This window comes from Apis florea, unplaced genomic scaffold (genome assembly GCF_048593485.1).
Source record: "Apis florea isolate Af1SG1 unplaced genomic scaffold, ASM4859348v1 contig_3203_pilon, whole genome shotgun sequence".
Taxonomy (NCBI): domain Eukaryota; kingdom Metazoa; phylum Arthropoda; class Insecta; order Hymenoptera; family Apidae; genus Apis; species Apis florea.
In genome coordinates, this window is record NW_028256723.1 from 4175603 (window position 1) to 4197578 (window position 21976).

At 20.2% G+C, this 21976-nt stretch overlaps 5 protein-coding genes across 10 annotated transcripts; 3 read left to right on the forward strand and 2 right to left on the reverse strand.

Moving 5' to 3' along the window:
• Positions 1-133: 133 nt before the first annotated feature.
• On the reverse strand, positions 134-4345 carry C1GalTA (Glycoprotein-N-acetylgalactosamine 3-beta-galactosyltransferase 1). Of its 3 annotated transcripts, none has more exons than XM_086911147.1 (6): positions 3391-4345; positions 2538-2678; positions 2012-2187; positions 1731-1938; positions 1527-1665; positions 134-1392 (listed from the first exon to the last, which is right to left on the reverse strand). In XM_086911147.1, the coding sequence occupies exons 2-6, from the start codon at positions 2584-2586 to the stop codon at positions 846-848; spliced, it is 1119 nt and encodes a 372-aa protein (XP_086767273.1). In that variant the 5' UTR covers positions 2587-2678; positions 3391-4345; the 3' UTR covers positions 134-845. The 3 variants fall into 3 exon arrangements, with proteins under 3 accessions (XP_086767273.1, XP_086767275.1, XP_012342209.1); XM_086911149.1 differs by having other exon boundaries at positions 3356-4060; XM_012486755.3 differs by lacking the exon at positions 3391-4345 and adding an exon at positions 2280-2366 and having other exon boundaries at positions 2538-2676.
• A 130-nt stretch (positions 4346-4475) lies between these two features.
• Positions 4476-7359, forward strand: Trs20 (trafficking protein particle complex subunit 2). 2 transcript variants are annotated; one of them, XM_086911151.1, is made up of 4 exons: positions 5102-5309; positions 5390-5623; positions 5698-5796; positions 7341-7359. In XM_086911151.1, exons 1-3 carry the CDS (start codon positions 5220-5222, stop codon positions 5794-5796), a joined length of 423 nt encoding a protein of 140 aa, XP_086767277.1. In that variant the 5' UTR covers positions 5102-5219; the 3' UTR covers positions 7341-7359. The 2 variants fall into 2 exon arrangements, with proteins under 2 accessions (XP_003693865.3, XP_086767277.1); XM_003693817.4 differs by lacking the exon at positions 7341-7359 and having other exon boundaries at positions 4476-5309; positions 5698-6178.
• On the forward strand, positions 6757-10818 carry LOC100872336 (beta-1,3-glucosyltransferase). The gene is made up of 10 exons (XM_012486737.3): positions 6757-6875; positions 7341-7449; positions 7522-7631; positions 7719-7901; positions 7973-8103; positions 8218-8398; positions 8477-8612; positions 8702-8849; positions 8930-9206; positions 10549-10818. Exons 2-10 carry the CDS (start codon positions 7377-7379, stop codon positions 10702-10704), a joined length of 1395 nt encoding a protein of 464 aa, XP_012342191.2. The 5' UTR covers positions 6757-6875; positions 7341-7376; the 3' UTR covers positions 10705-10818.
• A 431-nt stretch (positions 10819-11249) lies between these two features.
• LOC100870503 (peroxisomal acyl-coenzyme A oxidase 3) lies at positions 11250-21903 on the reverse strand. Of its 2 annotated transcripts, none has more exons than XM_003693814.4 (12): positions 21715-21903; positions 14215-14356; positions 13985-14107; positions 13745-13903; positions 13411-13558; positions 13016-13306; positions 12752-12915; positions 12427-12676; positions 12120-12353; positions 11895-12049; positions 11528-11821; positions 11250-11453 (listed from the first exon to the last, which is right to left on the reverse strand). In XM_003693814.4, exons 2-12 carry the CDS (start codon positions 14332-14334, stop codon positions 11361-11363), a joined length of 2031 nt encoding a protein of 676 aa, XP_003693862.1. In that variant the 5' UTR covers positions 14335-14356; positions 21715-21903; the 3' UTR covers positions 11250-11360. The 2 variants fall into 2 exon arrangements, with proteins under 2 accessions (XP_003693862.1, XP_086767272.1); XM_086911146.1 differs by lacking the exon at positions 21715-21903 and adding an exon at positions 18624-18759.
• Positions 17121-21690, forward strand: Ir68a (Ionotropic receptor 68a). Of its 2 annotated transcripts, none has more exons than XM_031916605.2 (9): positions 17121-17194; positions 17300-17480; positions 17547-17695; positions 19113-19421; positions 19505-19607; positions 19707-19993; positions 20082-20408; positions 20614-20995; positions 21087-21690. In XM_031916605.2, exons 1-9 carry the CDS (start codon positions 17145-17147, stop codon positions 21369-21371), a joined length of 2073 nt encoding a protein of 690 aa, XP_031772465.1. In that variant the 5' UTR covers positions 17121-17144; the 3' UTR covers positions 21372-21690. The 2 variants fall into 2 exon arrangements, with proteins under 2 accessions (XP_031772465.1, XP_086767271.1); XM_086911145.1 differs by having other exon boundaries at positions 20614-20951; positions 21087-21614.
• Positions 21904-21976: the final 73 nt, after the last annotated feature.

Sequence of the window (21976 nt, forward strand, 5' to 3'; positions counted from 1 at the left end):
AAAAATGATTAATTATGAAAAAACTTAAATTAAAAAAATAATTTAAAAAATAAATAAACTTATTACAAAAGTTTATGAAAATATATTTTTAAATTTTATTTTCATATTTCAAGAATAACATTTCAATTAAATATTTGATGAAAAAATTAAATTTTATTGTATAAATTTATACATGTACAATATGATTATTAAAATTAATTAATAAAAATTACTAAGTAATAATTTATAATATAATTAATTAATAGTTAATAATATTCTAATATGCTTGTAACATTTATAAGAATGCATACCTTGTTTTACTCTTATGATGAATTTATAAATTTTTCATCATTCATATGTAGGTACGTATAAACATTCATATATATCTATTACAGATATAAGCCAAAATGACACGAAATATCACATATATCACAAATTTTTATTTTTCAGTGAATATGTTAATATCTAATTCGTTGGCCTGAATGGACTAGTTATACTCATGAAAATAAAAAAAAAAGAATTAATATCATCGATTTTAGTAAATGTCGAATAATCGAATCTAAAAACGATTAGAATTTTAAATTATGTATGTAAATATAAAAGAAATTTTCTTCAATTTCAAAATTTTTTGAATTTTAAAATGATTAAAAAAAATTATCTCTGAATAATTATAACAATTAATTTATATAAAAAATAATTTAAATAGGAAAAAGTTTAATTGAAAATTTTTTTCAATTGCAAAATTTTTGTTTTTATTTTAATTATTAAATTTCAAAATATTTTTTTTTAATCTCTATAATATTTGCTTAAAAATTTATAAAAAACAAAAATATTCATTATAAATTAAAATGTGATAAGTATAAAGACTAGTATTCAGTCAATACAGTAATTGACTGATCTGTAGTAAGTTTCTCTATACTATGCGTAATGCCATATGGTCTTAAGTGATAAATTAAGTACTCAAGAACATACATCATATTAGGTGACACATAGTGAAATGAAATCGCAGTATCGGAACAACAATTAAGACCATCTTTGGTATTATAATAAATATACTTCCAATACCAGAAATTCTTATCCATGTGATTAGGAATTAAATGATGCTCTGGTACAAAAGGGAAAAATCTTCCACGACCATGTGGATCTCGAGTATCCATCGCTTTGACATTTATTTTTTCCAGGCACTTTCCCATTTCTACATCTTCTGCACCTCCACTATCTGAACGACACTTTGTTTTATCAGGCAAAGCCTCTTCCACAAATTTACGCAAAGCTTCCTTACTAAGTACATATCCTGCACCACCACTCATGTATCCTTGTTTCACAAATGGCTTAAATCTACAGCCAAAATATAATGGTGAATTTGAGTCATAAGATGATAACATATATCGTAAATTTTCTACCACCACATATCTGAAAATTTAATAATTTTTAAATAATATTAATCATAAAATAAAATTATTTATATTAAAAAAAAAACTTTAAATTTTAAATCTTTCTTATTAAATCTTATGATTCAAAATTTGTAATTGCAATAAATTATTTACGTATCATCATCAGCTTTCATAAACCAATCAACTTTATCTTTGTACTTTTCATAAGCATATTTAAAAGCTTCTTTGGTTTTTGCCCATAAGTTATCTCTTCCTTCTTTTACTGATAAAACAACTGTAGGTAAATTTGTATCTGGAAATTTAATATTTAATAGTATGTTTTACAAAATAATAATTTAAATTATTATTATATTTTACCTTCAGCAGAACTCATAAATAAAAGAATATTGCAACGTTTTCCCCATGTTGCTTTCACATGTTGAGCTTTACTTTGGTGATTTTTTGGACCAGTCATGATCCAACATAAGACTCGTACTTTTTTTGCAAGTTCTTGTGCAACTTTATCTTCATCTTTATGAAAATCCTCATCTGTACTATGAAATTTTACCTCTATTTCAGGACCAACCTATTACATTTATTAATAAGATAAAATTGAATATAAAGAGATAAAATAAAAATAAATAGTATAAAATAATTACTTCTGATTCCAATTCTGAATAGTGATGTGGATCTCTTGAAAGCATAAAACCACCAGAAAACCAATTAAATATATATGGCACATTTCTTGTAGAAGTTATTAAAAGGCACGCTGAGATAAATCCAAAAATTATACCAATAAGAAGAGTTAATATAAAATGCTTACCACTTCTAACACCTAAAATATAAAATTTATTAATAAAAAGATATATAGTGATAATGCTAGATAATTTAATAATGAAAATCAATCATTTTAAAATATTAATTTACCATCAACATTTAAAAACCTTCGAATCATGATATATAACAAAAGTAAACAACTTTAATCCAGCTAAAGGATTTAATTATGTCAAATTACTGCAACAAAATGTATTTTTTTAACTTGTTAATGATTTTTATTAATTAAAAAGCATTAATTTCTTACATATTTAAATGAAATAAAAGAAGTTATAAATAAATAAAAGTTAGAATTATAAATTTTTATCATATCTTTAATAATAATAATAATAATAATAATAATTACATTACCTATAAATTTCTGTAGACATGAATAAAAATTTAAAATTATTTTAGTCATTTTTAAAATGAACTATTTATTATATAATCGGACATCATTTATCAATTCGAAATTCTTTATATTAACATTTTTTTTAATTTAAAACATTGTTTCTGAAAAAAATAATTTTTTTATTTATTTTATTTATAAGAATATATTATTTTATAAAAATGTTATTATTATTGTGTTAATAAATAAAATATTTTATATCTTTAACTTATTTCATAAATTCATAAATAGCATTCAAAAAAAATACATTTACTTTTATGTTTGCAATTAATGATTTTAGATTTATATAAAACAAATATATTTTATATGTTTAATATATTATTAAAAAATGATATATAAATATTATAATAGTTAAAAATATTGTACAAGAAAATATATAAAATAATATTAAAAAATATACCTATAATACAAAGACATAATATAAAAACAAAAGTATATCAACAAAAAATTAAGATTTATAAATTGATAAGAAAGTTTTAATAAATTTTATTTATAAAAGTTTAAATAAATTATATTATATTATATTTTCAATCAATCACATTAATATAAAAAATTCTTCTAATTATATTATCAGTTATACTATAAATTTAACACAAAATAATATTATTATAATATAATGAATTATTATATTTATTTTTATATCTAAGTAATTTTAAAGATAAGTTTAATAATAATCACAATTAACACTAAAAAAGATTATATATGTAATATGTATCAAACAATATAATAAAACGTATTCCAATTTCGTAAAATTTACTTTTATAACTTATCAATATCTTACCTATATTATCTTTTACATGTTTTATATATACTCACAAATATGCCCTTTATTTACTTATCAGCAAATATGTAAAAAGTTCCGCACGCGCTAGATAACGCGAGAGAATTCATGATTATGATAATTTCTGAATAAAATAATATTTTGCAAAAAAGTTGATTTAAATATTTCAACAAAATTCTGAGTCACATGATATTTTTTTTGTATAGTAGTTCAATAATAACTAAATACTTTACTCAACCAGTATATATATATAGATATATTGCAAATTTCTACACAACCTAACTTTATTTACATCTGCAAATATATATTATAAATATAATATATATTTATTACATACATTCAATAATATTTATTATAAATATAGCATAAGAAATTTAGAATAAAATATAATTTTATTACTAGGATATTTGAATGTATTTATCATTTTTATAATAATTTATAAAGTACATTTATCTAGTTGTAAACAAAATATGCAAATTATCAAAAAATTATTTAATTATTTATATGTAATTTAAACAAAAAATGATTTCAAATAACAAATTATTAATTTGTTGCAATTAATTTTTTTGTAAATGAACAAAAAGAAATCATATATTTTTAAAATAGAATTAAATAGTTTATATTTTTAAATATAGTATCAATTCGTCTTGACATTTCTTAAAAAAATACAAATCATATAAAAGCACATATTTATATTGAAAAATCATTAATTTAAAAGATATTATAATTTCAATTGTGTCAAACTTTGCTATATGAAAGCATGGAAAGTTATATATGAAGTTATGAAAAGCATGAATAATGGAGTATCACTTCACATATTCCTTATTTTCCATATTTTGCAAACTTTAAATTAGAATATTTTTTACTAATAATTTTTAATCATAAATAGATTTTTTGTAAGAAATGATGATCGATTATTTAAAAATTAATTATTCAAAACTATATGATTTCATATGACTTAATATGTTATATGACTGAATATGTTATATATAATGTTCATAAAAATAATCATGTTTCTATCTAATCATGTACAAAAAGCTAATTATATCCATTATAATTATGTCTTTTTTGAAACTATTTTTATTTGAATCATTTTTTCATAAATATAATATAGTTTGTCAGTAATTTGTATAATTTGTTTTATGGATATTCTATAATCATTGAGAACTAAGTAAAAATTTTAATTTTTAAAATATATTTTTAGAATTTTAATTATTATTCATTATTAAAATATGAAATATATGAGTAAACATATTGCTTGTTTGATTTTTGTAAATACGAATATCGAATTACTTTAAATAAATAATAAATAAGAAATTATAAAATTATATTTAGCTATTATGAATATGTCGGAAAGTTTTATATTTTGTACAAAAAATCAATATTTTTGCAATGTTTAATTATTTAATTATTTGCAGATATTTTAATAAGTAAAACGAAATTAAAAATCTTATTAAATTTTAATTTAGATATCCAAATTTAAAAAAAAAATTTGTTTTTATTTTGAGATACAAAATTCAAATTTTAATTATTAATAATGCAAAAGTTATTTATATGCATTTTCACTTAATTCGATTGATAAAATCACCAAATTCAAATTTTGTTAAGATTCAAATATTTTTTATTAATTAATATATTTTATTAATACGATAATTCGAAATTATTTTATCTATATATAACTGCAAATAAAATATTACATCGTACTATTTCGTAGATTATTATACATCCAAACAATTTTTCTTATATATATATAACTATTAGTTACTTCTAGTATGATATACATTTATAAGTATATGTATGACGCTTAATAGAAAGCTGTAATCAAAATATCAATGTCAAAATTAAAATATATTATATCAACATAATGACAGCGAATTATTATTTTGCAATTGTCGGACATACTGACAATCCTTTATTTGAAATTGAATTCAATAATTCTGGGAAAGATACGAAGGTTCATTTTTTTAAAGGTTATGTTTAAACACTATATAATAATTAACAAGAATAACATTTATATTTTTGCGTTTTTTACAGAAAGAAGATTATACACATTTAAATCAATTTATTGCACATGCTGCTCTAGATCTTGTAGATGAACATACTTGGAAAACTACAAATATGTATTTAAAAGTTGTAGATAAATTTAATCAGTGGTTTGTAAGTGCTTTTGTTACTGCAACTCATATACGATTTGTTATGGTACATGATAGTAAAAATGAAGATGGTATAAAAAATTTTTTTAATGAAATGTATGAAATGTATATAAAGGTAAGAAAGTTATATTTAAATATTTGATATTTTTATTAAAATTATTTAATAATTATGTTTTATTTCCTTTGTAGTATTCTATGAATCCATTTTATAAATTAAACACACCTATTAAATCTATTGGTTTTGAGAAAAAGGCACAATTATATGGCAGAAAATATTTATCATCCTAAGTATTTATTATTATATTTTATTTTTAAAGTTCATATAATAACAAATCTAATATTATCATTTAGAAATTTGATGTTTGTATGTTTGTAGTATGTATTACTTATATACATTATTTGTATTCTTAATATTAAATATGTACACATATAAAGCAACTTTAAATATAAAAATTTATCATTTAAAAAATTTATATAATATCAAAGTAAAACTAGAAAATATAATAAAACATCACTAAAAATATTGAAATAATTTTTAACATATATAAATTTTATATAAATGATTAAAATTGTAAATAAAAAACAATGTAATTAATTATACAAAAAGAATATTGTATCATAATAAATAATATAGAAATTGAGAAAATAAAATTGTCCTTTATAATCAAAATAGATTGATATTAATTATAAAAAAAAATATTATATCATTAAATAGAATATTATCTTATATTTAATTAAAGTATTTTTTCTTAATAAATATTATTTCTTTTCATTTAATTTCATTAAAACTTTTTTTAATAAATGCTGATATAATATTTATTATATAATGGTAATATAATATAAAAAATTTTTTACAAAAAAGTAAATTTTTATTTTTTAAAAATAAATATATCTAGAGAGAGACAGAGAGAACGATTTTAAAATAATACAAAAAATTTAAAATATTCAAAATATATATTGATTTTTATAATATTAAATTGATCAAGTAATTATTTTTTATTAAATTTGTGATGAAATATTGATAATAAAAAACATTTTATTGAAAAAAAATCGAAAGTATAAAATTTTTATTTTAAAGTTATATTATAAAAATATTTATATATAATGTAATCATATGATCTATAAACTTGAAGTATAATTATAATATTTGCAAAATTTGGTATCTTAAAAAAAGTATTTAAAATTTCAAATAAAATTCTTATGTTCTTTAGTAATTTATTTTTTACTCCTATTGAAATTAAAAACCCTATACAAGATCGAGTATACACATAAATGTATATGTATATCTATATAAATATATAAATTTCATAATGAAAAATATTCAAATAAAAAAAATTCAATGGTAAACTATATAAGGATATATATATGTATGTATAATGAGAATTTTTTATTTATTTAATTAATATAATAAAGATCATATTTTTTATATTATATTATAAAAAGTTTTTACTTTTTATATTTTAGAAAAATAATAGACATTATACACGTTCTAAATTACATATATAAATAAATCAAAATATATATTCTGTTCAGAATTAAATATTTTGTATCTTTTAATTAATACTAATCGTATTAATATCATAGATATTATTTTTTATAATATTTTTGAATTCATTACTAAATATTTATATATTATCTATAAATTTTTATAATTTTAAATCTAGAAATTATAGAATAAAAAAACATTAATGTACGTAATTAGTACTTTTTTGTAATATATTTGATAAATTTTTATATATATTTTATATTTATATATAAAATGATATAAATTTTCAAATGAATATAAATTTTAATATTTTTATATTTTAAAATATTTAATTTTTTTCTTTAAGGAGTGGGTCAATTAATTTAAATTGTTAAAAATCACAATGTTTTTCATATATTCCATGTATTTGATATTTTTATTATTATTCCTGAATAAAGCTAATGTAAATGGTATAGGTAAGTAATAAATATATAACAATAGTTCTTTCTCACACGAATATACAAAATATAAATGAAATATATTTACAGATCCCAATGAAATAGTTATCGTAATATTAGATCAAAAAGAAGGCTATCATATAGCACATGCTAAAATGTTAGAAAAAAATATCTTTGAACAAGCAGATGCTCTTGACAAAGTATATTTACAATATTAAATACTGTTATATATTTAAGAATTATTCTATTCTATAATGTTAAAATATAATAATTAATTTTTTCATTAGGATCCTCCCAAAATTGTTTTATCTCATAAATTAAATATTAATGGATCTTGGACAATAATACCACTTCTAAATCATTTATCAGATACATATATTACTTCAAAATGGTTTTTTTTTTGTCTAGAGAATACTGTAATTAGATTAAATAAACTATTAAATATTCTTTCCAAATTCAAAGAAAATAAAGTATGTATTTCTATTATTAAAAAATGTATTCAAAATTATGTTTGTTAATAATTGTTTTTTTCTTTTTTTAGAATATATGGATTGGTCATGCATTATATGATCATGAACCAACTATCATACATCATTTTGCAGAACATAATAAGAAATTTAAATATCCACACATAGCTTCAGGTTTTGCAATAACATCAGTTTTGTTAACAAGGTATTATTTAAACATATAACTCAATTTTGTTAACAAGATTTTATTTCAAAATATAATGTAATTTAATTTATATAAATTTTATTATTTCTCATTATATAAATTTTGTTTTCATAGTTTAGTACATAAAATTATTAAAGATGAAGGACCTAAGAATGATTTTTCAATTGATGCATCATATGAATTTGCATCTTTTGTTTTAAAGATTGATAAAGGAATACGATTAACACATGTACCTCAAATATGTGTCATATCTAGTTCTGAATGTGCTACATATCCAAGATTCTTTCATCCATGTGTAAATATATATTATTTGTATTATTTTGTTTTATTTATTATATTTTTCTTTGTACTTATATAATTTTAAATAATAAAGGATTCATCTATAACTTCTAAAAATATATACTTTGCTGTAAAAACTTGTGCAAAATTTCATATTGATAGAATTCCTGTAATTAAAAAAACATGGGCAAAGTATGCTATCAATATTGGTTACTTTAGTGATATTGCTGGTATGATCGTTTTTCTTATATAATTAATTAAATAATTACTGTATATACATTAAATATTAGTGAAATAGCATGTTTTTTTTTTAGTATAGATAAATATCTAACTGATGCTTTTATTGTATCAAATACAACTCAAGGACATTGTGCAAAAACATATAATATTTTAGTTGAAGCAAGTAAAATTTTAAAAAAAAAAAATCTAAATTGGTTAATAATCAGTGATGATGACACACTTTTTAGGTATTTATTTCTTTTTATTATATATAATTTATTATATATAATATAAAATATAAGAAATACTAATATAATACTCTTTAAAGTGTGGCACGTTTAATACGTTTCTTAACATGCTACAATCCAAACATTCCACTTGCTATTGGAGAACGTTATGGTTTTCAATTGTGGAACAGTTTTCATGGATATGAATACTTAACCGGTGGAGCTGGTGTTGCCTTATCTGCACCTTTAGTATATGAAATGATAAAATTGGGTAAATGTGATTGTCCATCACCTACAACTCCCGATGACATGTATCTCTTTGGTATATGTCTAGCACAAATTGGAATACAACCTATACATTCATCAATGTTTCATCAAGTATGTTATTTAAAATTATTTATTTTTAATATTTTAGAAAGAAATTTTATATATTAATAATATAAATATATAAATATTTTATTTTAGAAAATTTTTAAATATGATTTCTAATTTATATACGGACATAAAAATATTTATATAAATATTATTAAAAGTAAAATTCAAAGTCTTTCAACAGTTAAATTAATTTTAAATATATATTATATGGAATATATATAACGTATATTAATAAGAATTTAAAAATCTGCATTCTTAATATATATACAATTTATAATTTTGTATTAGAAAATATAATTAAAAAAAAAAAAAAATAACATGCGAAATTTTTCTCAAATTCTTGAGATATCATATGAATTATACATATATATGATATAAAAATATATGTAATTTATATATAGGAACATAAAATATATTTTGTTTATAAGTTATACAAAGAAAATAAATTAAAAAATTTATTCATAGTATTATTTCATAGATATTTAGATTCTAGTGACTGCTAAAGGATTAATAATATATGTTCTTCTCAAACAATGTTGATTTCTTTGTTTTTTCTTTGATTTACTTTTTTTTTTTTTTTAACTTATGTATAAAATACTTTGTCAATATTCTATAAAAAAAAAAATGTAGAGATTTCATATTACTCATTTTTATGATATTTAACCCTTTGCATTCGTATTTATATTTAAGAAGGTTACCAATTAACTCGAAATTATTTTTCATATTCGATTAAAATGAAAACATTTTTCTGGGAATATATTACAAATTAACTTATCGTTTTAGTAGAAAAAATTTAGTAAAAAAAATTTAAAAATATATAAATTTTATCTGTATCTCAACTTCTTAATCAGTGAAAATCTGTATAATATGTGTATATATATTTTGATTTTTCAAAATTTTTAAAAAATAAATGAAACTAACTTCTAAATTGTAAGGAACACATAAAACACATAAGTTGTGCGTATATAAAAGTATATAATAGCGTGAGTCTAATATACAATATATATATATAATAATTATAAAGAAATTTATGTTATCTTTTATTTTTTATTTATTTTTTATTTATTTATTTATACTAATGTAAATATATGTATAATAATAAAATATAGGATGGCGACTATACAGCGACATACAAGTGCAAAGGGTTAAAAATATTTTAAATGTTTCAAAGTAAGAAATTCGCAAAAATTTTTCGTTATTAATTAAAAAAATGATTAATAGAATTTGTATTAAGTTATTTAAATATATTATTTAATTTTTAATTTAGTATATATCATGTATATAATTTTAAATATTATTTACATGAAGATAAGTATAATTTTAAAATATAATGTTTTTATTATAGGCACGACCTATGGATTATGCTACCCCATATCTTGCTTCACAAGATCCTATATCATTCCATAAATTTTGGATGATTGATCCTCAAGCAGTTTATGATGAATGGTTTGCAGAAGCAGACAAATCATTAATTACAGTTAAAAAACATATGGAATTATAATATTATTATAACTTGCATTCAATTCATAAATATTTAATAATGATAAAAAAGTTAATATTGTAATATATGTTAATATCAAAATTTTTATTTAAAAAAATATATTTATCATACATATTGCGCACAGTAATTCATAATTAATCAGAAACAAAATGACTTATATACAGTACTTACTTATCTTTAATATTGATAATTATAAAGTGATTTATGTAAAAAAATAAGTTGAAAATATATTTTCTCGAAAACTAATTTTTAAATGAAAAAAAAGAAACTTATTTTATATTTTTTCTTATCGTTACATAAAATTATCTTCTATAAAATTATCGATAATTTATTCGTATCTAATCAGGAAATAATCAATTTTACTTGTAAATTTAAAAATTTTATTCTATATTTTCGATTAATTTTTTGATATAGAATTACTTCTTATTTGATTGTACCATCAATTATGAGACATTTTACATATAATTTAAATTATAGAGATATAATGAATTTCTTCGATTTATATAGAAATATTTTTAGAATAAAATTAATTGAATATAGGTACATTTTGTATAAATTTTATAATAAATTTTTATTGTCCGGAAATTGATGAATAATTTTCATAATAGAAAATATTAAAAATATAACAACAAAATTAATTACATGCTATGTACATATCATAATTTTGATCGCACTATTTCTCTCCACCATGATGGTCGTTCGAAGTTTTCTTTATGCTTAAATATTTCTTCTTTAATATGTTTGTATACCTATGTACATATATATATATACAAAATAAGATGGGAATATTATAGATTGGACATTAAAAATAAAATAAACATACTTGACCATCGGCCATTCCTAATGGAGACTTTAGGATAAAATCCGGCGGTGCTAAAACATCGACTAACGCTACTGCCTCTCGAACTAATTGCTTACATAAAATTATGATACCTTCTCGTAATAATCTATCCATATTACTTTTAGTCGATGCATAACCACCAGCATAAAAATCTCCTAATCTTTTTTCTAAAATAACTGCTCCATAAAGCGAACATAATTTTGTTAATATATTACGTTCTTCTGATCTCCACAAAGGATTTTGTATACATTCTATAAAATACTTCATTATCACATGCTATATGAAAATATTAACAAAATTAATTTAATAATTCAATAATTATTTTGTAATATTAAAAATAAAATATTACCTGTCCGTACAATATAGATAATGTTTGTGCAAAAAATACTTGTGTATTATTTCTTATATCAAAATCATCACAACCTTTGCGTTTTAAGTTTTGTGTTTGTTCGTATGTTTTTTTTAAGTAATAACATAATAACCATGTAAAGGATAAAAATAAATCTGTAAAAAATAAGTGTCAAATAAAATCATAAATCATAAATTTTAAATTGTATTTAAATTATCTTCATACTTTCTGGTTTTAATATATCATCGACCGTTGTATAAGAAAATTTTTGTATTAAAATATTATTGGCATCTTTCATGAAATCTGCCGTTTTTAATGGAGAATTTATAGATTTTCCACTGAGTACATTTGACCATTGGTTTAATAACCAATTGCTTGCTTGCTGAATTAATACATTATTTTCGCCCTCAAATGTACAAGTTACGTCATTCTCAGCTCTTAGGTCACCCAAACGAGAAACTAATAATTGAAAATGAAAATTAAATAATACAAAAGTGAAATAAAAAGTGATTTCATTATGATTAAAGCATACTTTTAAGATAACCGTGTCCTCCACAAGATTCTCTACAATCCTGAATAATATCTCGACTAGTCCATGAACACACCGGTTTCGTTGCAGAAGATAGTGCATGTATTTCCATACCTTCACTATCGATGTTATCTTGATTTTTTGCATTTATTGTAATAAGTTTCAAATTAAATTCGAACATTTGATTGACAAATGCAACAGAAAATATTTTTATAGCATATGTTGCTGCCAAGTGAGGAAACAATCGCCATTGCTACATGTTTATGTTAAATTTTAATTGTACAACAGTTTTATATTTGGTAGATTTTCATTCGACTCATTTAAATACCTGCGCTTGATATTCTATAACTGGCCATTCCTCAAATTCCGATGGTCCGAATTGTTTCCTTACGGCACAATATCGTATAGCAATGGTTATTGCAACAGATGTAAAGTTTGAGCATAATGTTGTAATAGTAATACGTCCTGAAGATAATGCACCCAAGGATGCACCTACGAAAAATTCAAATATACAATTAGTATTCAAATTATTATTGAAATCGAATTAAAAGTATACTATAAAAATTTTTTTAATTTTAATCTTAATTCTCACCAAATCGTTTGCTTTTATCCTTTACAGATGTCGTATACTTTCCATCTTCGGTAACATTTGCTGTTTTATTTAACAAACACGTTCGAGAAATGTAATAATTATGAAACATCATAAATCCATTGTCTACTCCATTTAACGCAATTTTTTCACCCATGTCTCCAACATTAATATTTGGGTAAGGTATATGAGTATTTGGATCTCTGATGGGTACGATAAATGTATGAAGTCCATGATTTTGTTTATCTGGTGTAATTAATTGAGCAAATACAATAGCATGAGTTGCAGTTTTTCCTAAAAAGGCATAAATCTTTATTTTATTTTATTTTTTTTTATATATATTTTAAGAATTTTAATTTATAATGTATATTTATATTTATGTATTTTTACTATATTACCTAAACCACCAACCCAACATTTTGCAGCTTCAAAATCAGGAGTATTCAAGACGAAACTCTTCGATTTCACATCATACGTAGCCGTAGTTCTTATTCCTTTCGCATTTGTTCCATGCGATATTTCGGTCAGTGCAAAACAACATGTGTACTAAAAAATTATACTATATGAATAATGTTTCTACGATACAAAATATTTTAAAATTTTTAATACAAATACAATTTTATGTATTTTTAATCTGTATTGATTGAATCCTTTATGAAATCGGTATTAAATTTTAAAAATTTAAACAATAAAATATTTAAAAATATAAAACGTGTCTCGTAAAATGCTTACTTGTCCGTTTTGAATTTTTGTTACCGTGTCATAATGATCTTCTGTGCCTAATGCAAGAATTGTAATTGGAACCATACCATCCATCACACCCATTTTTATCGGTACAGAAGCTTCATATTGATACATTACAGTAAACCAATGTTTATGGGTTAATGGATTCTGTAGAAAAATTATAGGTGACTTATATAAGTAAAAGTTAATTGTTTCTTTTTTCTATTTTTCATTGTTAATAATATATACTGCAATATCGTTATCCTTTAATGCCCGAACACGAGCATTACAAAGTTTTCGTTGTTCATCTAATGTATCACAGACATGGTTTTGAAACACTGGTGACGTTTTTATAAAATCCCACAAAGTTTTCTGAAATGATAAAAATATTTAAAAAGCACTATTTATATCTTTTTTATATGAAAATTCAAAGATAAATTATTAAATATATCGCTATAATGAAATTTCTTTCCAAATACCTGAAACTTTACAAAATCCTCTCCTTCTAAGTTGTATTTCAATAATTTCCAGTCGAAAGTTGCACATTTTCTATAAGAATCTAAAGGTCCTTTCGGTAAGTCAGCTATTGTATCCTTCATTTTAACTTTTTAATTAAAATACCTATATAATAAAAGAATGATTCAACACTGTTTTATTTATTAACATGTCACCGTGATAAAGAAGCGACATAAGTTTTTGCGGATGCTATATAATTCATGAATAATATCAATAAATTCGTGCAAAAATATTTAATAGTATCGATACATTATTATTAATATATATAAATATATACACGATTTTACAATTATCTTACAATTATTTTTTTATTAACACAGAACAAGAGAAACTTTTTTTTATAGTGAAGAATATATCATTTAATCCAATTTAAAATTTAAAATTATGAATTCTATTTATTTTTATAAATAAAATTTTAATTATTCCACGAGATATTTAAATTTTTCTTTAATTCAATGTTTTATTCTAAGTTAAAAGATATTCAAATTATAATCGAAAATATATTAACAAACACATAAAATTTAGAAATACACGAGAATGAAGATAGTACAAGAAGATACTTAGGGTAGATAAGCTAAAAAAAAAGATTTAACATTAATAATGCTCAAATATATTTCACTAAAATCTGCAATATATCTTCACTCTTCTCCCGCTATTCATTATTAATGTTTCAAGTTTCAATGTCTGATCACAGTAAGTCGATAAAGTAAGAGAATAGACATAATTAGAGCAAGCGAGATACATAGATGCAAAACGTAAAGTAGTTAAAAAGAATGCCACGAAAAAAAGTAATAAAGAAAGTTCCATTTTTTATAATTTATATTTTTATATAGATAGTAATTGATCGTCAAGATTCTTTCGATTAAATGAAGGAAATTAATATGACGAATACGACGAATAAATCGAATTAGCTTTTGTAATTAATAATTAACAAACAACTATATCTATAGTTATTTATAATATATAACGTAATTATTAATAATAAATTAATTTTTAATCGAGAGAATATCAATAATCAAAAATAATTAATATTATCTTCAATAATTATATTTTTTATGTAAATGATAAGTATATGAAAAAAATATAAGAAAAAAAAGTTTTACTATTTTTTATAATCATATTATAATTTTCATATTATATAATTTTTTTTATATTAATTTTTTATGATTTACATTTTTTAATATGACATTTAACTTTTTGAATGAAATGCTACATATTTTTATTGTGTCGCATAAAGCTATATATCGAAACGAATTCAATCATTTAAGATGCAATAATTTTGAAAATTATATATAAAGCCAACAATAAAAGAAATAATTAAATAATTTACTAGTATGTGCGTATTTTTCATTAACTTTGTTTTACTGTTTTTTTTTTTTTCTTTTATATATTTTGTTATCGTTACACTTTGTTCGAATATTCTGCCTAATGTTTAGATTGATGCATTAGATTTTATTTTTAATGCTCTATTGAATATACATTGTATATTCATCGAATGTTATCGCAGTAGAAAAAAATATTAGGGTATAAAAATTAATTATGAATAATTAATTATGAACTCTGAAATGTTACACAATTCTATGAATAAAAAATATAAAAATGATAATGATAGAAAATTATTTTTATCACAATCGATATAACTTTAAAAATTATAATTTCAAATATAGTTGAATTTGTTTTTGATGCAAAATATGTAACATATATTATATTTATTTTTAGAAAAAAATTCAAATATATACATCAGTATTATAAAAATTATATAAAAAATAATAAAATTTTTTTTTTTTCATTTTATCTATATACTTACCATTTACAAAAATAATCATGGATAGTAACTTTATAAACACTCTTTATATATTATTGCTTATACATTATTTAAATACGAACTTATTATTATTATTTTGTTATAATGTTTTCTTATTTTTTTAACTAAACAAAAATTTCTAATTAACAAAGTTTACGTTTGCATTAAGAAATATAATACATATAATACAATTTTTTTCACAAAAGACAAGTAGAAATTATAATCAACAATTCATCGAAAAGCTTAACATATTCTGCGAACGTTGACTTATATCGTAATAGAGGCCTACTTATATATTAATAATATGTAAAAATAATTTAATAAACGATTTCATTAACTTTCATTAACTTTCATGAAAAATATCAATTATTAAGTTGGTCGAAGAATTCGCAAAAATTCTCGATTAAATTAAACGGTAGATAAATTTTTAAGGAATGAAAAAATTATTATATATATAAAACATTATATACATAATATTTAATTTATTCAGTAATGATATATCAGTTACATTTTAATGATATATGATTAATATAACTTAAAAATAATCAATATAATTAGAAAAAATTCTTTCATAAAAAAATAATAGATTAAATAGATTAAAATTACATAGTTTATGATATATGATATCATGATATATATATATATATATATATATATATATATATATATAATTAGAAATATTTACATTTAAATTTTATAATTAATATATATGAATTTAATACAAATAATTAATCATATATATAATTAAATAAAAAATATTTTACATTGTTAGAAAAAATTTTTATAATTTACAAATTACAATTGTAGCTATTGTATTGTATTATAAATATATATATTGTTATATATATAATTACACAATTGCTTTTTAACTTAAAATAAAAATAAACTGAATCCACCGTGACCTTATTCAAAATTGCCGTTTGCTAACTTGCATTTACATTATCGATTACATTGTTTATCCAAGTTAATTTCCGAGTAAATGAGATTTCTAAATGTTTGATTTCTTGTGATTGAAAGAGCAAATTAAAAAGATCGATAGAGTTAAATCAACATATAGCATTTCCATTTCGATAGTAGAATCGTCAAGCAATGTTACTTGTTACGTTGTTTCTTCAAATCATACTAGTATCTGGTAAAAGGTATTGATATTTTTGCTAATTTTTGTTTAATTCAATTTCAATTTAAATTATTCAATTTATAATTTGCAAAAAATAATTATTAATAATTAATATTAATAAAAATAGAGTATTTTATAAATTACATCAATGCGAGAATAATGAAGCAAATTTAAAATCTCTTGCTGAGAAAATCGTGGAGGAAATCATTGAACAAACAAATTGCATTATTTTTGTTACCGATTCAATTTATCAAAATCTTATAGATATTAAAAATATTAAGGGTTCTTCGAATGTGTCAAAATATGAGGTAACATAAATATTCAAATTTATTTTTAATTATTTTCATATAATTACTCATTATATGTAATTGTAGATCCTATTACGTGATAACGAACAATTTTTACGACCAAGACGACGAATACAAAGAATTTTAGTCGACGGTAGAACAGTTGACTGTAACGCATATATTATGTTAATCAGTAATGGTTATTTGACAGCAGAATTTTTACAATATACAGAAAGGTAAATATATAAATAAAATTATAATAAATAAATATTACTCAAAATATTGTTAAAATAATTTTATGCAATTTTTTTTGCAAATTTTATACAAACATATGTATATATTATATTATGTCCATTTTCATTGTAAATTCTAATTTTTTTTTCTGATTATTTTTAAGTGATTGAAAAATATTTGAATAATATGATATTCGAAAATTTTGCGAACTTTCCAATATAAGTTAAATCTATAAATTTGATAAGATTATATTTCTGTCTCGGACAAATCAAATTAGAAAATCTCGTAAATTAAAACGTTACTTTATTAAACAACCTCTATTATCTTGTGTATATTTTTTTTTAAATATAACCATATGACTTTTTTTGTATAAATTGATTCTTTGAATTATTTTTACTTTATAAGATATTTCATTTTCAAAACTTTATAATAAGTACTCAAATTCAATATTACATTTTAAACATTTCTTATAATTTTTTTGAAACTATTTGAAATTACATTATTTAGTTGTTCAGTATTCATGATTAACATTGAATAATTGCGTCATTAATGCTTTTTAAATTATTACTATATACTATCTATAAGTTGATAATAAGAATAATTATAAAAAAAAAAAAGAAAATTAAGAAATCATTTTAAAGAGTTATTAATAGCATGTTATTTACATTACGAATATTTTTAATAAACAAAATTATATTAAAGTGTTAGATGTATAGTTTGAAATATATATATTTTATATATTTTATCTTTAATTAAATAATTAAATTTAAATAAATTTGAATAAAATGAATTGAAATTTTTCTTTAATTTATATATAAAAATTATATATTATTTTGAGTTCGAATAATTATTTACAATAATATACTAATACTTTTCTATATTTGTTTATGATATATTAAACAATAGCTTCTATCTAAATTATATACCTACCGTATATTCAATTTTACGAAGTGATATATCATCTAGAATAGAATTTAATTATAATTTTTTTATTCTTCTGTTATAATTTTTTCACTTTTTGCACTAATTGACTAATCAATTATCTTTATAATTTTTTTTTAAAAATACTAGTGAATAAACAAAATATTAGAAATAAAATAAGGATGGAATAATGGAACGTAATAGAAAACATTCAAGTGAACTCTGCTTGTACTACCATCATAGTTTTTTACAAATATATAGACTAATATATATTGTGATGTATGCTAATAATATACATTTTAAACGTTATATTTTTTCAGTTATGAATTTATACATTATTTATATGATTACATTTATGTAATTATTATTATCATAAATATATATACATCAATTTTTATCTCTTTTTTTTCATTTATATTTATATATTTTATGCCTTATTCATAAATTTGATATTTTAAATATAAAAGTCTAAAATAACTCCAATTTTTTTATTTTCAGAGAACGTCTAATTAATACTCATGGTTTATTTTTATTGTTATATGATTCACGTTTATTCCAATTAAATTTGTATTATCTTTGGAAAAAAATAATTAATGTAGTTTTTATCCGTCAATATAATGCATACAAGCATCGTTCTGGTGAAATATTACTCAAAGAAAAAATTGATTTGAATACCGTCTATTTTCCTCCTCGTAAAAAAAGGCTTACCGCAACAAAATATATAGATACGTGGTATCAAGGGAAATTGCGTTATGGTACCAATCATTTTACAGAAAAAACTAATAATTTACAAAAAAAGCATTTACAGTTTGTATAAAAAATTATATATGACTATAATTATACTTATTACTTTTGAAATATTTTAATAACAATTCTGATATATATTTCAGAATTGCTGTATTTGAACATATTCCAGCAGTAACAGAAAAAATAAAATTATATTATAACAAACAACCAAATAATATAATACAAGGTTTAGGAATAGAATTTGAAGTATGTATTATATACAAAATATATACATATATGTACAAAATAAGATATATAAAAATATAAAATACATTATTTTATATTTATATTATTTCATTCTTTCAGTTAATACAGATTATATCAAAAGCAATGAACTTCAAACCAAAATATTATATACATCAAAATATTCCATTGAAACAAAAGGACATTGAAGGAAGTAATCAAACTGATACTGGGCTAATAAGCAAAGCCATAGAAGAAAATGCTGCATTTTATTTGGGCGATTTACATTATACATTGCAAAATCTGAATTATCTTGATCTCACTATTCCATATAATATTGAATGTCTTACTTTTTTGACACCAGAGTCATTAACTGAAAATTCATGGAAGTTGCTAATACTTCCATTTAAGCAAGTATAAAATGAGAAAATATAATTTATAATAAATAAATGAAAGAAATATAATTAACAAATAAATAATATATTTTTTTGTTTTTAGATTTTACACTTGGATTGCACTTATTCTCACTTTGATTCTAGGAAGTATTGTATTTTATTTTTTGTCATTATCTTATAAGAAGCACATAAGTTCATATAAAAGTCAAAATACATCTATAAAAAATGAAATGAAAGGATTATATTTATTTACTGAAATAGGAAATAGTATTTTATATACTTATAGCATGTTATTTCAAGTTTCATTGCCACATTTACCAAGCCCTTGGGCTGTACGAATATTAATTGGATGGTGGTGGATTTATAGTATTTTAGTTGCAGTTGCTTATCGAGCTAGCATGACTGCAACTCTAGCAAATCCAGTTGCCAGGTGAAAATTAATAAAATTATTTAATAGAATTAATTCATATATAAATATAATATGTATATAATTTAATTTGTATTTAAATTTTAACAAGCTCATTATTAATATATTTCATTATAAATATTTAATACTTTAATATTTAGTATTTTATATATTAAAATATTTGTATTATATTTTATATTATATTATTTATATTATAATTTGAATGTAGAGTTACCATTGATACATTAGCACAATTAGCAAAAAGTTCTATGGAAGTTGGAGGGTTGAATGAAGAAAGCAAAAATTTTTTCTTGAAATCATCGGATCTCAGCAGCCAAGAAATTGGTAATAAATTTATGATAATTAAACATGAAGATGAAGCTATTGAAAAAGTGGCAAATGGTTCTTTTTGTTATTATGAGAACTCTTATTTACTTCAATATGCCCGTGTGAAAAGACAGATAATCGAAAAAGAAAAAAAAAGAAATGAAACTGCAAACAATATATCATCAAAACATAATTTACATATCATGGAAGAATGTATTATAAATATGCCAACAGCCCTTGGTATGGAAAAAAATTCACCATTGAAGCCAAAAGTTGATAATTTAGTATATATTCTTTTTTTATAAATTATTATTAAATCATTAAAAAAAAAGATATCTCATAATAATATATCTTATGCAATATGTATGTTCTTAGATAAGGCGCATGATAGAAATTGGATTAGTTCAAAAATGGTTAAATGATGTTATGGAATGGCCAAAAATTATGGAAATAAGACAAGAGGCAGAATCAGAAAAAGCATTAGTTAATCTTCATAAGTTACAAGGTGCATTTTTTGCTATTATTTCTGGTTATTTATTGGCTTTTATGATTTTAATAAGTGAAATCTTACATTGGAAATATATTGTATTAAAAGATCCAAAATTTGACAAGTATCATTTAGATATATTTTATAATAGTAATAATAATTCTAAAATATAAATTAACAATTTATAATTATTAATAATTTTTTAAAAATCTAGAAAAAACATATTAATTATATTATAAATAAAATATATTTTATTATTGTAATATAATTCTAGAAGAATATATTTACAATAAAATTGACTTTTTGAAATATATTTATAAAATTACAATACATATTAAACATTATATTTAAAAAAAATGTATATACATATTGTACATAAAAAATTCAAATAGAAAACATATGGTTATAGATATTAATTTATGTATTATTAAAGTATTTATATATTAAAAATAAAGTATGATAAACATAATAAAAGAATTTATAAATTTTTAATTAAATGTCTATAGTATTACATACCAATATTATAACAAAGAAGGTTCAATATTCTTCCTCTCTTTGTTACACAGGCACTTGTTCTTACCTATTCATTGAATTACTCTTTCTTTCTCTCTTTCTCTCTCTTTCTCTATTTCTCTTGATAGTTCTCCTTCATTTTCTTCTTCATTCGTTATATATTATGTTTCTATCATTAATCTTAATCTCTATTTTTATTTATTTTTTCTCATTCACTTATATTATTATCATTATTTAAACTTATCTTTTATCGATTTATTAAATA

Excerpts from the sequence above, each read along its gene's own strand:
- C1GalTA (XM_086911147.1), bottom strand. The coding sequence starts at position 2,586 with ATGACTAAAATAATTTTAAATTTTTATTCATGTCTACAGAAATTTATA. Across the intron at positions 1,666-1,730 it reads ATTTATGAGTTCTGCTGAAG|ATACAAATTTACCTACAGTT; the intron begins GTAAAATATAAT and ends TTAAATTTCCAG. Across the intron at positions 1,393-1,526 it reads ATGAAAGCTGATGATGATAC|ATATGTGGTGGTAGAAAATT; the intron begins GTAAATAATTTA and ends TTAAATTTTCAG.
- Trs20 (XM_003693817.4), top strand. The coding sequence starts at position 5,220 with ATGACAGCGAATTATTATTTTGCAATTGTCGGACATACTGACAATCCT. Across the intron at positions 5,310-5,389 it reads ATTCTGGGAAAGATACGAAG|AAAGAAGATTATACACATTT; the intron begins GTTCATTTTTTT and ends CGTTTTTTACAG. Across the intron at positions 5,624-5,697 it reads TGTATGAAATGTATATAAAG|TATTCTATGAATCCATTTTA; the intron begins GTAAGAAAGTTA and ends TTTCCTTTGTAG.
- LOC100872336 (XM_012486737.3), top strand. The coding sequence starts at position 7,377 with ATGTTTTTCATATATTCCATGTATTTGATATTTTTATTATTATTCCTG. Across the intron at positions 7,632-7,718 it reads AAGCAGATGCTCTTGACAAA|GATCCTCCCAAAATTGTTTT; the intron begins GTATATTTACAA and ends TTTTTTCATTAG. Across the intron at positions 9,207-10,548 it reads ATTCATCAATGTTTCATCAA|GCACGACCTATGGATTATGC; the intron begins GTATGTTATTTA and ends TTTTTATTATAG.
- LOC100870503 (XM_003693814.4), bottom strand. The coding sequence starts at position 14,334 with ATGAAGGATACAATAGCTGACTTACCGAAAGGACCTTTAGATTCTTAT. Across the intron at positions 13,904-13,984 it reads TAAAGGATAACGATATTGCA|AATCCATTAACCCATAAACA; the intron begins GTATATATTATT and ends ATTTTTCTACAG. Across the intron at positions 12,677-12,751 it reads TTATAGAATATCAAGCGCAG|CAATGGCGATTGTTTCCTCA; the intron begins GTATTTAAATGA and ends ATAAACATGTAG.
- Ir68a (XM_031916605.2), top strand. The coding sequence starts at position 17,145 with ATGTTACTTGTTACGTTGTTTCTTCAAATCATACTAGTATCTGGTAAA. Across the intron at positions 17,195-17,299 it reads ATACTAGTATCTGGTAAAAG|AGTATTTTATAAATTACATC; the intron begins GTATTGATATTT and ends TAATAAAAATAG. Across the intron at positions 19,994-20,081 it reads TTGCTAATACTTCCATTTAA|ATTTTACACTTGGATTGCAC; the intron begins GCAAGTATAAAA and ends TTTTGTTTTTAG.